Source organism: Tyto alba, unplaced genomic scaffold (genome assembly GCF_018691265.1).
Source record: "Tyto alba isolate M040663 unplaced genomic scaffold, T.alba_DEE_v4.0 Super-Scaffold_20000042, whole genome shotgun sequence".
Classification (NCBI taxonomy): domain Eukaryota; kingdom Metazoa; phylum Chordata; class Aves; order Strigiformes; family Tytonidae; genus Tyto; species Tyto alba.
Genome location: NW_024881293.1, coordinates 7,765,517 through 7,778,365, shown reverse-complemented (window position 1 = coordinate 7,778,365; position 12,849 = coordinate 7,765,517). Strand labels below are relative to the sequence as shown.

The following is a 12,849-nucleotide window of genomic DNA, read 5'->3' as shown; positions in this document are numbered from 1 at the left end:
GGACAACTGCTGCTCATGTGGCAGTAGGGTCTGAGCTTGCTTCACCTTGCCTTGGAATGGGTTTGACAAGTCAAAATTCATTGGCATTATCGCATTTGCAACAGGATTTTCACTGTTAGAATCCTCTCGGGCTGTGGCCAGCATTCAGCACTGATATAACACTAACATTTTAGGCAGGAAATCAGTAGTGCTGTCTACCACTGTGATCTAACAGCAGCTGGGAAAACCAAGGGGCCGTCCTGCTTAAAGTACAGTTCATGCCTCGGTGGGAAGTACATATTTAGCTCAGCGATCTTCCTGTAATCAGGTCATTCCTGACTTGTCTCCCTAACTGCTGACCAAGTTTGTTTGTTTGTTGTCCCCCCCATGTCCCTATCACCATTTCAGAATCCAAAACCCCTGAGCCTGGTGTAGATTCATACCAGCTTCCATCAGACTCCAACAAGCACAGATTGGTTGAGTCTGGTTCTTCACAAGCAAAAGGACTTTCCTGGGTGTTCAGGTACAGAAATGCCGCCCTGGACAGCTGAAGGACAGCAGATATTGTCTTCAAATGATTTAATACCGATTTACAGGATGTAAGAAATAATAGGTCCTGAGAGAAGCCTTTTAGGACTATGAGGAAGGCAAAGACCTCCCGCGCCTTCACACCACTATCCCTTCTTTCACACGTGCACACAGCAGCACCCTTAGTCCAGGATTTACCTTTGCAGGTGCCATGTATACAGCTAGTGTTCAAAGGTATCCCAGAGCTGTGTGCCCTTGATCACTCCTGAGAAGGTTAAATACCACCAGTCTCATTCCTTAGTTTTGTTGTCATTGGTAGAAGGCACAGGGAGCCTGGAACTTACGATAGCAGCAGTTGTCTTGTGCTTTCAGGAGGTTTTTTAACCACTTATAATTTAACCAGTGTGTTTGCTTTTTTGGACTGAAATAAAACAGCTGTGCTCTTTAAGTGCAGATACCTCTACTGGGAAAAAAAATAATCAGTAGACAACGCAGCCTGTTTGAGAATGAAGAGAGATACGTTTCCTGTTGTGATCAAATATGCTTGTGAGCAGTGGAACTTAGAAGGACAAGTTTCCTGTAGCTGTATGTCTTACACTCAAAGTATTTTGTACCTGATAGGGTAGCACTGATCAAAGCTTGTTTTGTGGCAGAAAGAACTTGTAACATTTCTCTCCTCTTTGAATTCTTCAGTATACAGCAATAAAGGTGAGTTCCTGTTGCTGTCTTTCCCTTAAGGGACTAGCAAATTTGAATCTCCCGCTCTACCTAGTTGCCCATTTTCCCTGAACTCATGTCAGCATAATATTCCTGAGACCTCTGACTGTCTCTTAGGTTATGTTGAAATTGCCTGTCAGCCTCAGTGGTTTGTTTCTTTTTTTTTTTTTTTTGCTCCTGTTTTGCTAGCAGCACCAGCATAGCATTGTATGTTTCAGTTTCCCCAAGCAGGCAATGTGAGACTGAGACATAGAAGATATCTCTATTAAACGCACCAGAGACAAATGAGGTCTGCAGCATCCTGGAGTGACCAGACAATTCGTTCCAAATTGGTTATGGTTTTCCTGCTCTTGTGGGTTTTTTCTGCGAGCATCTGAACCACCAACTCTTACAAATTGGTACTGCAGGTCTCTACCTCTTCCTTGCCCCAGGACGACTGCACAGCAGGGTATTACAAGCTGACTTAATTTATGCTGATGTCTTAATTCCTACTGACCAACACACATGCTGTTTCCTCATATGATTGTACAAAATATTGAGCAATTTTTTATTTGAGCCACACTATGCAGTTCATGTGATACTGTAGTCAGTAGATCCTGTGGCAGCAGTATTCAATTTACGAGATGAGACAACAGCATTCCTGTAACTAGAGATTCCAGTGTCGGGTTTGGGAAGATCCATGTACAAGCACTTGGCCAGGAGCTTCCACGCAGCAAGGGCATTGCGAGGTGTGGAAGGCAGAGCCCCAGGCAGGGCTGGAATCAGAGCCTTCATGTTAGGAGGGAAGGAAGAGGGGAAAAAAAAGCAACCCTCGATCTTGGGCAGGGGATAAGAAAGGATTAGTTCAAGGCTAAGTAACAGGAAGTCTGTTTATGAACATCTGTTAATGCATCTCCTATTCTTGCTTGATTGTGGAGCTGACAGGGGCCAGAGCCACCGTCCCATCTGCACCTGTCTGAACCTTCTCTCTGGTTCCAGTCCAGAGTTGTAATTCCAGATCAGGAATCCTGAATTCACCTCAGTTCAACATCCATCTAACACTGGATTATGCAGTGTGATGGTTGCTTTGGGACAGCACCTACAGGGTGTTCTCCACCCAAAGGGCATTGTTAGATTTCTGTAACTCAGGTATCTCAGTACACGGGCTGGTGACTCGTACTTACATGGGAATTTTTTCTGGCTGGAGAATGGAAATCGGTTCTATCACTGTCACATCATGACATGCTCAGGTTTACATTCAGATGTCTAATGCCTGGGGCTGAAGACTCTGCAGAAGACCTTAACTGCTTTAAGAACAGCACTCTTCTGCATCAGGGTTCCGATACAGATAATCTGCATGCAACCTCCGTGCATTTTGAGAGTATGGGTGAGCACGTGAAGACTGTACATTTATTTTCAGAACAGGATCTACCAGCTACAAAGGTGATGTGGGTAATGCTGAACTTCCATTAACACAGGCAATGTCAAATTCTAGTCCTTTCAAAGAAACCCAACACAGCATTATAAGTGTGTTTCCAATAGTGTACTGGTCTATGGTCCAGCCATCCTGCACATTGTTAAACCTTCATTCCCTGTTTATTTTAGTGGGGTTTTTTCCCAGTGCTTTTTTTCTGCTGTAACATCATGACAGACCCACATAAGCCACCTGAAAAATGTGGCCAGAATTAAAACTAATATTCCCTAGTACCTATAGCGAAATTAAATTACTCCAATTTAAGTGATATGAAGGCATTGAACAGATAAAACTCTTTGTTTCTTCTAACTTTGGTTATATCTAAAGCTCTAGTTTTAGGAAGCATCAATAAAAGAACACATAAGTGCGTGTCAGTAATATATCAGTGGTGTCTTTTCAAAAGGTCTCCTGCATGAAAATGTTGAGTAACATTTTGTGTGGGCAGAGCCTTCAAGTGTAAATGGAAACAACAGACCTGCAGAGTCCTAAACTTTACAGCATCACGAACTTGTTTAAATTATCCTTTACAGATACAGTTCAAATACTAGAGAGAGAAGCGATAGAAAGTAGCATTTGCACCAGATTACACAACTCCCTACATCGATTTTATGCTTCATCAAATTACTCTATTCATCTGTCCACATACAAACAACTACAGTGTCATACACCGAAACTGGGAGGTGGAAAAAATTTTAGAAAGTCTCCAGAACTGACTGACATCCGGTATCTGACCATTGAAACAAAGTAAACAAAAATCACATGAAACACAGGCTTGAAAACCCCTAAAATTCTGCTTGAACTGACTTAATTCATCCAAGGGGACAGTAACAGTAACTGTGACCCCTGGTGGCTAAAATAAAATTTTTAAAGTTGAAAGATCTTTTATACAATTTGCAAGGGCTTTAGCTTCCTAAAATTGTATTCATACTGCAATATTAAAAATTGTATATAAAGAATGTTTTGCAGTAAGGACCTTTTAAGTGTTCTACAATACTCTTGACAATTGTTTTGCATCATTATAGAAGTTTATATAGCAAGTTCTCTGTATCGCAAACCAATTCATTTGCTGGATAACAGTAACATCACATCATTATTACTGTTACTATTTACCTTATAGCAACATCTCAAATCCCCAAATGAAATTAAAGTATCACTTTACAAAGTTACTGCCAAGAACCACAAAGTAAAAGAGTTTGTAGGAACTCTCAATGGTATCTCCTACCACGGACTCCAAATTCCCTATTACAATAAAATGCATATATAAATATATATATATATATATATATGACAAATCAGTGATAAAATGTGGCAGAAAAAATCGTTCCTTGTCATAACAACAGACAGATGACAACCTGTATAAACAAGCAATATGTGATTTCTGGCTAACGTAACTGGATTATGTATTTCTGGCCAAAACATCCCATAACTTCATATGTAAATTGCCGAACTATCACGTTTCTTTCCTCAAAAGATAATGTTTTTCACCTAAGTTTGTGCTTGCACAAACCTAGTTTATTATCGTAGGGAAGGAATTTGCACTGAGCCTGGTCGGAGGGCAGACTAGGGATGTTTCCTGTTGTAGTAGAGCACAAGTTTTTTTGTTTTTTTTTTTTTTCCCAAATCCTGTACTGCTGTTTCATAAGTGCCTCTGTTCCACATGAAAGAAATAGAGCTGTCCACTTAAGACATGCAACTAAGAGGAGGATCTTGGCTATTCCTGCTGACCAATATCCTGAACTTTCTGAAGAAATCATGCTTGCAATAGCAACTGAGAGGTTTGGGGGTTTTTTAATGTTAAGAGCATATAATTTAGAAATTCATTAATCACTGTGAGGAAATAAGGCTCTCTAGGAATACCTTTTTCTATTCTACAGCCTTTTTTGCTGAGGGCAGAGACCAGCTCCCCCCACTTAAGTCAAGGTCCTGGCTTTTGGGAGGGCCCAAACCAGCATGAACCAGCACAGATACATTGCTACCCAAGGAAGCGAGCCAGTGGCCAAACAGGCTGAGGGAGGGTAAGGAAGCCTCAGCTAGAGAGATTTCCTCCTTCACTACAAATTTCCTTTGTGATCTCAGGCCAAGTAAATACAGACAGTGCCAATCACTGCTCCACCTGAGTTTCTGTTCCTTCTGTATTGATACCCAAAGCAGTTTTAAAGAAGCTGCCTTTGGTAGAGAGCAAAACCATTACCACCCAAAGCTGAGCACAACCCAGCTGCCTCAAGCCTATTTTCCACCCGTCCTTGCCCGGAGGGGAGAGGGGTTGCAGGTGGTTGAGGGGCCTGGGCTGCTGGAGCTCTGCTGCCCAATGCTCCTGGGGGATGTACCTGACCGCTGGCTCAGGTGCACCTTCCGCCGGCTGCCGAGGGATGCTCCGCCAGCCCCGATTTGGGGAGGTGCAGCAGCAACAAAGGGCCAGGTTCGTGTGTCCCTAACCAGGGCAGCACTCACCCACCCACATCTGCAGGACCCCCATGGCTCTGCCACCGCTGCTCTGTGCTGCAGGACAGCCCTTTCCCAAGATGCGGGGTGGTTTATTTGCCCCTCTGAGCTCTCAAAGGAGAAAGCGTGAGAGGGCATCAGAGGATAGACAGCACTGCAGTGATTAAGTCTGCCTCCTCTCAGTTTGAGGTGAAAAAAAATTGCATTAAAGGAGGACTCAGATTCCAGCTGCTGCCTTGTGGGAGAGCAGAGGGCCAGGTTCAAGGCTTTACAACTCAGGTAAGAAGGTTTGGTGTGGATTGGAGGGGTGGTGACTAAGGAAATGCTCAACACGATTCAGCTGGGAGAATCTGTGACAGTACCACTTGCTTACTTCTTGGCGTTAAGAGTGTAAGGTGCTCAGGTGATGGGAGTCAGGAGAAGATGAGCTCCTTTTGCTTTACAAGAAATCCCACTTCTTTAGAAAGCTAACATTTTAGTCTTTTTCAGGGCACAAGTGACTGCATATCCCTCGGAGGGAGAGATCCCAGACAGAAGTTGCACACAAATGCATTTTATTGCTCTCTACAAACACAGAGACGCATACATAGTATGCATGTAAGCCATAGGGCTGTCCCAGTAGTGGGAGAAACACTATCCACCATGAATTAAACCACTCAATACAGACAAAAGTCATTATTATAATGAAAATGCTAAAAAAAAGCATAGCTTACACCCAAAATGTATAACATTGACAAATCAAGCCTTTTACCTACTACCTTTTCTTTAACATAAAGCAGTAACGTACTCTTTTTCTAAATTGAAAAAAGCAGCAAAACAGTAGAAATATTCCACATAGTTCCCTAGCTTCTGTTCATCCATCACACTTTACATACTAGGACTAGGAAAGGGTCATTGGGGAAAAATCCAAAACAAACCAAAAACCATCTTTGATACTGTACAAGTTATAAGCAAACAGAGGGAAATTGATTTTAAACAAGTGTGTATGAACTACAGGGTGGTAAATTTATCCTCCGGAGTGACTGAGCAAACAAGTGTCTCTAGTCAAGCCAGAGCAAAGCTGATGGCTCTTACAAGCAATATGAGAGAAATGTCTCCTACAGCAATTTTTGTCCGTCACAACTGTAACATTTACAAAATACCCTCCTTCATTTTGAAGACATTCGCCCCCTGACTGGGCAGCATGCTGTTCACTGTTATCAGCAGTGGCTACACAGCTCCAGCACCACTCAACAGAATGCCTGAACTTTTGCCAAAGGATGCCACAGAAGTCAAAAGTATGCCATTCTTTTCACACATAAATAAAACACATGGGGAAATAAAATTTCCTACAGAAAAGAGGATAAGAGCTGGACTATCAGATGCAGTCAGATCCTTCCCCTGGACTGTAAAAGGCAAAGGTCCGTGAAGTCAGGGCTCCCCTGACTACCAGGGCCTCCAGAGAGCACTGGTGTCCTTTGGAGATGCTTGCTTCAGGGTGCTGGGGGTCCCAGGGGAAAAGGGGACCTCCGTAGCAGCTGACTGGCTCTTCTGGAAGTGGCTTAAGAGTTTGGTCTGTGTTTCAGTTCGGACTTTATGAAGCGAGAGGAAATGGAAAGCTTCTTGCAAACACCTAGAGTAGCCCTCTCTGAAGTCAAACTGAGAGCTTTTATGGAAGGAACCTGCAGCTAGAGAAGGGAAGAGAAGAGGGAGAAAGAAAAAAGAATAGTTTAGAGCAACTGTTCATGACTAGAGATTCATAAAACTGTCACAGATTTGCAGTAAGCTAGAGACTGAGGCAAAATTCAGTACTCACTCTTCATCTGCAGCTGGCTCTGCTGCTTCAGGTAGCTGACAGTCATCTCCAGGATGTCGGCTTTCTCCAGCTTGGAGTTGGGCTGGTGTCTCTGAAACTCCTTCTCCAGCAGCAGTTTCAGCTGCTCGATGCTGCTGTTAATCCGGTCACGCCGCATTTTCTCCACCACCGGCTTCCTCAGCTGTAAAAAGCAAAGGAAAAGAGACCTACTATTAGAAGGGTCTTCTCCCTGCCATTTCACAGGACTGCTTGTTGCCCATCCCTGTTCCTAAACAATGTGGGCCGGTTTCTCAGCTGGTGTAAACTGCTAAGAGGACAGCCGAGAGTGTGGCTCGAAGCCGCGTTGATGTGCCTGGACTTACTTTGTTTTTCTCCTTTGGTGTCAGCAGGTTGTCGGGCTCCATGAAAACAATGCTGGGAGCCATCTGTCCTGAGAAAGGAAGGACAGTCTCAAAGTGGAAGTCCAGGAGAAGCGTGTTGCTGGAAGCTGCCTCTGGCTGATATTTATACTGTACAAGCTCGCTGAGAGTCTGTGGGTCTCCGGCTTGGTGGAGTTTCCCACACTCCACAGCCAATCAGGGAGATAGGCAGCACAATAGGAGAAGCATCTATTCTTGCATGCTCCGTTGCCAGTGAATAGCCCGGGGATAATGACCTTCTCCCAGATGAGCAGGTGGGGAGTGTGTGGTAGGTGAAAGGCTGGGATCAGAGTTACGTGTCAGAAGCTGGGAAAGAGCTGGCCTTCAATGGGAAAAGGCTGCTGACTAATGCCACGGATCAATAGCATTCCGGGCGCAGCCTCGGGTTCACATGTGTGGAGGAAGAAGGAGGTCAGCTGCCGATGGCGGGAAATCAGCTACTGCAGGCAGGCTGCTACGTGGGGCTGCAGGCCCCCGGGGCCGCGCGGAGGCACACGCTTAAACAGGCACAAAGGCACATGCACACACGAGCAGTTTCTGGCTTTTGGAGTTAAAGAGCAGAGTTTCTTTAAATCCACTCACCTTGTTTTCTCAGGAAGCCAGAGCCAGTCGTTCTCCCTCAGGTGACTGTGACACCCGGTTTGCCCATGTGAAACAGAAAATGACTTGTCCGGTTTGCCTTACTGCAAAAAGATACATTTAATTGTAAGCACGCATAGTTATCGAAGATGTTTTCTGGTTTGATCTTTGTTATCTTCCCTTGGTATCTTATGCACCTCTTCAGAATGCTCGCAAGCCACGGCACAAGCATTTCATGTTTCTGTTTTCAAATACCTGCAAGATAAATCTGTGAGGAGAAGGATCTCAGAGTGTTTTGGGATCAGTTCAGTCTCGCATGCTGCTTTCTCGCTTCCTCCCCAAAACGTGTTTTACTCTAATTATTTTCATTTAATCTATGCACAAAGGGAAAGTAAGTGAATAAAAAATTTACATAGCACATAAACTTACTAGAAATCAAATTCCTGATTCCTCATTATTCTCCACTGGGCCAATTTCTATATTGAGATGCACAGTCTTTGCTCAACAGGTGCCTCAACAGGAAGAGTTAACGCTCTTGCTATTTGTAATCCTATGAACACACAGCCAGAGATTCATACTGGAAAACTTGAACCAGATCTGCCTGCATTTATCCTGCCTCCTGCCCCTGCAAGTACTGCTTCCTTTCGTGAGCTCTGACCTCTCACGAACTGCTGAAGAAGGAAATGGCAGCAGAGCGTTTTCTGCATCCTCCAGACATGCACCCTGGAGCAAGGCTGGAAGCAATGTTGCCCTGTTATGCTGCAAGCAGGGCAAAGCAGGCAGGCAGCAGCATTAACCACACATCTGGAACCATGCGTTCTGGCCCCAGATTTACTCCAAATGTGCTGTGTGACCTAATCAGTTCCACACACTCTTCTGTGAGCAGCAGTGTCTGCCTCTGTAAGATTCAGTACAGGAATAATGATCATCAGATCAATTACTGTCAAATAATGTTACGGTTTATGTTCAGGGATCTCTTACTGTAATAAGTAAATACTGTTTGTGTTTACAATAACATGTATGTGTGTTCACGCATATATTAATATATATATGTGAATACACATACGCACAGACATATTTCTCTCTCACTCTGCAACTCATTATTCCTAAGACCAGGTAAGGCTTAAATGACCACTTCCAGGATCTGCCTTTCCATCTCTATTGTACTGCTCTTGAATAGGCTCCCTTCTTTTCGTACAGAGCAGCAGCTGTTGAGCTCTGAGTCTTTTATGTCAAGTTGTGGGAAAGCTTTTGTGACACAATTTCGCATGTTCTCCTCAAAGCTTGTGGATTATCTTTGAGCCCATGTAATGCCACCTCTGAAACCAGTCTTTCACTCTGTGCATCCCTCTTGGGGAGATTCTCTGAAACAGAAACTCCTGAATAGTAACTCATTTCTTGAGCTCGTTAATCAAGCACATGAAGAAGAAATGTGCCAATCCTGTGATCAGCAGGGTCCACTAACAGTTTTGCTAGAGACAGTTTCTGTTTTCCAGATTAACTCACTAGTAAGCAGCTATAAGAACAGTAATAATTTCCCCTTCCAGTACAAATCATATAAACAGGCACTCCAGTTTTAGTACAACAAAGCTGTTTAAAGTGTCAGATGCCTTCCCTGCAATTATCCACAGCAGACAACAAGAAACTAAGCCTACTTCTCAGGAAGCTGTGCATTACGGTGTTCCTGCATCATGGGACTTTTACTTTGAGGCAGGACAAATTAACTTTCCATGATAAAACTGCAGCAGAGCAGATGTGGGACTTGAGCGACTTGGTCTGCCTTTGGCTTGCTTCTGCCATGTTCACGGGCCCTGGCTGGGTCTGGGATTTGCCCAGTGGTTCTGTGATGTGAGAGAGAGCTAGCTGCACCCCTCCGCCTGCCCACCCAAACGCATTGCCACCCACGGCCCATTCCACCTGGGACCACTGCAGCAGGATTTTACACATGAACCCCTTGTTTCCCCACTCAGTACCCAGGGGATTGCGAAGTTAACTCCATGGGAACAGTCATGCTAGCCTGAACACCCTTACTGTCCTTGGTCTCGGTAGAAAGTTTGCTTAATTCACTATTATGACCTTTAGTTCAAGTTAAAAGAGAATGAAAACCTCTATCTCCTTTCTTGCTCCGAGAAAGCAACTTCCATATGCCTTCTTGACAGAATTAATTGTATGGGATTAAAATGGCTACTTAATTTTTTTCCAGGATCCCAAGCATCAAGTCCTGTTCCATGTCTGCTTACTGTGTGTGCTTGAGACGTGATGGACCTTTTTTTTCTCCTGCTGTTTGGTCAGGCATTGTCACTGTAACCCAAGTTTTCAGACTTCTTGCCTCGAGCTCTGCCACTGACTCAGTGGAGCATGAGTCCAAGGGCAGGTGAAGGCTCACCGTGCTCTGTGGCTCGTGCCGCATGGATGTGGCTAGCCCCTTGCTGCCTGTACCCTCAGTTTAGGACCTGCATGTTGGGTTTGGGGCAATATGAGCTCAGGTCCCTTATGAAAAAAAGTCCAGCAAAGGCAGTCTTAGCTTTCCTAGCAGGGATCCCAGAACAGCTCCGCTGCCCCAGCTCTGGCCAGTCCAAGGCCAAATGGAAAAGAGTAGGAGGCCGTTGTGCCAGCACTTTGCCTGATCACACTCTCGGTGCGGTTGGGGTCAGTGCTCAAAATTTCTTCTCCACTAGGATCCAAACTGACCCAAAGCCTGCTACTGAGCAGGCTGAATGCTAAATAATCTTCTGTAGACTTGAGAAATTCACTTAGCTGTAGAGGCCCCACATATTTAGAACACATGTGATAATAAAAATTACAATATTTGATGTATTATTGTGAGGGGAATGTAGCAAAATCTCCCCCAGATGGTAAATCCACTGAGGTTCCTACTTTCTCACTCCATGTCACACATGAGTTTTAAAGCATCTGAAATAAAAATATATATTTAAACTAGCTTTTTATTTTCTCTTTGGTTTCACAGTCTGTGAGGGGAAAAATTAGCTAGTTACAGAGTTACTCAAGTTAGATGCTCAATTACCCCAAATAGATGCTCTGCTTCTGCTTTGGTTGGAAATCCTAAGGAAAAGTGGTAACAAAAATTCCTCCCTATTATAACGTTAGCAGAGTCAGTGGACTTTACATGAAGGGTAATGAATTCTGAGTTACACACCTTCTACTATGGTTCCAAACATACACAATATTGCATAGAAAACTTATCATGATCCCAAGATACTGGATCTGGATAACATGTTTGAAATGTGGCATTAGCAATTGCCTTTGCCCAGAATCTCTCCCAGATGTTAGCTCTTTAGGAAGACTCAAAGATGCTGCTGCTTTCCCAAGTCTTGAGAGATGCTCCCTGCTCCTGATTCTTCTCTCCTGATACGTGCTGCCCAGATGGCCCTTTGGGAGCGGGGTTTCCCACTGAACACAATGCAGAGGCAAACACCGTTGCTAATGTGGTTTGTAGTCAGGCACACTTCCTTTGTGACAGGAATGAATATAGTTAAGAAATGGTGTGGGAAACTCAGAAGTACACAAACTTCCCTTGCCTTATGTTAGTAAGTCATTTAGAAAGCTAAAATGCCTGGGAGCAGGGACAGAGCAATGCTTCTGAATAGAGAATGGGAAAGACAGCAAAATGTGGGAGTCTCGATTAGCAGCAAGTCCTACAGACCATCCTGTGGTGAAAAGTAAAATGGGTCCAATCCTAAGGGCCTTAGTTGGATCCTCACTGAAGTCAGTAGAAACTCTGGACTCCATGAAAAGTGAAGCAGACTGCTAGATTTGGCCTGCAGCTTTTGTACCTCCAGAGCTATTTCCTCACCTCCAATAAACTTGTGTAAACACAAATTACCTCTACACCTACAGTGGAATTTAGCAAAATCCTAATCAGAAAAATTTGAGCCTGAATTTTCACCTGCCAAATACCAATACCAGAATCTGGTCTGTTGTTTCCCATTTCTTTCATCCAAGCAACACAGAATAGCTTAGAAGTGCTAATGACGAGAAAAGCTTCCCCACACTGGTATAAAAACTGATCTAATTTTCTTAAAAGCCAAGCCCAGCTCATACAGCTCTAGATGGGTTATACAAAAGGATCACGACACCCTCGTGGTCCACTGGAGTCATCTTTTCCCCTCAGCTCCATGCAGCAGAGGCACAAAAATCCCATTGCAAAACTACAGCCGCGGCTGCCTGAAGGGCACCAGTATTTCAAAGCCCAGTATTTCCAAGCTTGCCCAAGGAAAGCACACCAGCTGGCACGTGGAGCTGGGCAGTCAGTGTCCTGCGGGACCAGTATGGGAGATGTGCTGCAGTGGTTGCCATCGTATTTGGGCAGGCCAGCCTTTGATAAAAAGAATAGCTTGACAGAGGTACTGAGCAACCTGGGGTATGGGCACTCCAACTGGTGAGCAACACCTGGCAGCAGAGTCTCTTGGTATCTCTCAGGGGCTCCATGGAGAGTCCGAGCAAAAAACCACATCATTCTTCTGGGCAAAGCTGAACTGAGGCAATGCCTCACCTACAGCAGAGGATCTCCAAACAGGCAGGAGGAGATTGTCCCTGTATTTAAACCTCATATTTAAATTACAGCAAACAGCAATTCAGATTAACATGCCAGGGTAATTAAGGATTGGAGGATTTTCTGTGTCTGTTTGCAACAGTTTGCATAAGCTTATGAGCAGCCTGGCTAATATGAAGGATCTGTGTTTCCTGGGACATATTAAAAAAAATCAGGAAATTAAAGAAGCAAACAGAATATGTGGCTCAGAAGTCTTAGTGTGGACCAAGACCACCTCTGCCACCTTCAGTGGGACAATTTTCTTTGGCCTTACTGGTGGATGAGCAGGACTCTACTCCTGCGGCTCCTTTCCCTGTCATTTCCTCCAAGCCCTTCCTTGCTTTGCTGCTTGGCAGTCCCTTGTTCGAGTCTGGTGCAATTTCTG

The 12,849-nt window shown here is 44.3% G+C and overlaps 1 protein-coding gene across 1 annotated transcript; it reads right to left on the bottom strand.

Annotated features, from left to right (window-relative positions):
• Positions 1-5,656: 5,656 nt before the first annotated feature.
• On the bottom strand, positions 5,657-7,375 carry LOC104361283 (transcription factor HES-5). Its single transcript, XM_009967400.2, has 3 exons — positions 7,277-7,375; positions 6,915-7,095; positions 5,657-6,786 (listed from the first exon to the last, which is right to left on the bottom strand). Exons 1-3 carry the CDS (start codon positions 7,337-7,339, stop codon positions 6,545-6,547), a joined length of 486 nt encoding a protein of 161 aa, XP_009965702.1. The 5' UTR covers positions 7,340-7,375; the 3' UTR covers positions 5,657-6,544.
• Between the last annotated feature and the right edge of the window lie 5,474 nt (positions 7,376-12,849).

Coding starts and splice junctions, on each gene's coding strand:
- LOC104361283 (XM_009967400.2), bottom strand. CDS start 7,339: ATGGCTCCCAGCATTGTTTTCATGGAGCCCGACAACCTGCTGACACCA. Junction 7,096..7,276: donor CACCAAAGGAGAAAAACAAA/GTAAGTCCAGGC, acceptor TGCTTTTTACAG/CTGAGGAAGCCGGTGGTGGA. Junction 6,787..6,914: donor GAGCCAGCTGCAGATGAAGA/GTGAGTACTGAA, acceptor TCCCTTCTCTAG/CTGCAGGTTCCTTCCATAAA.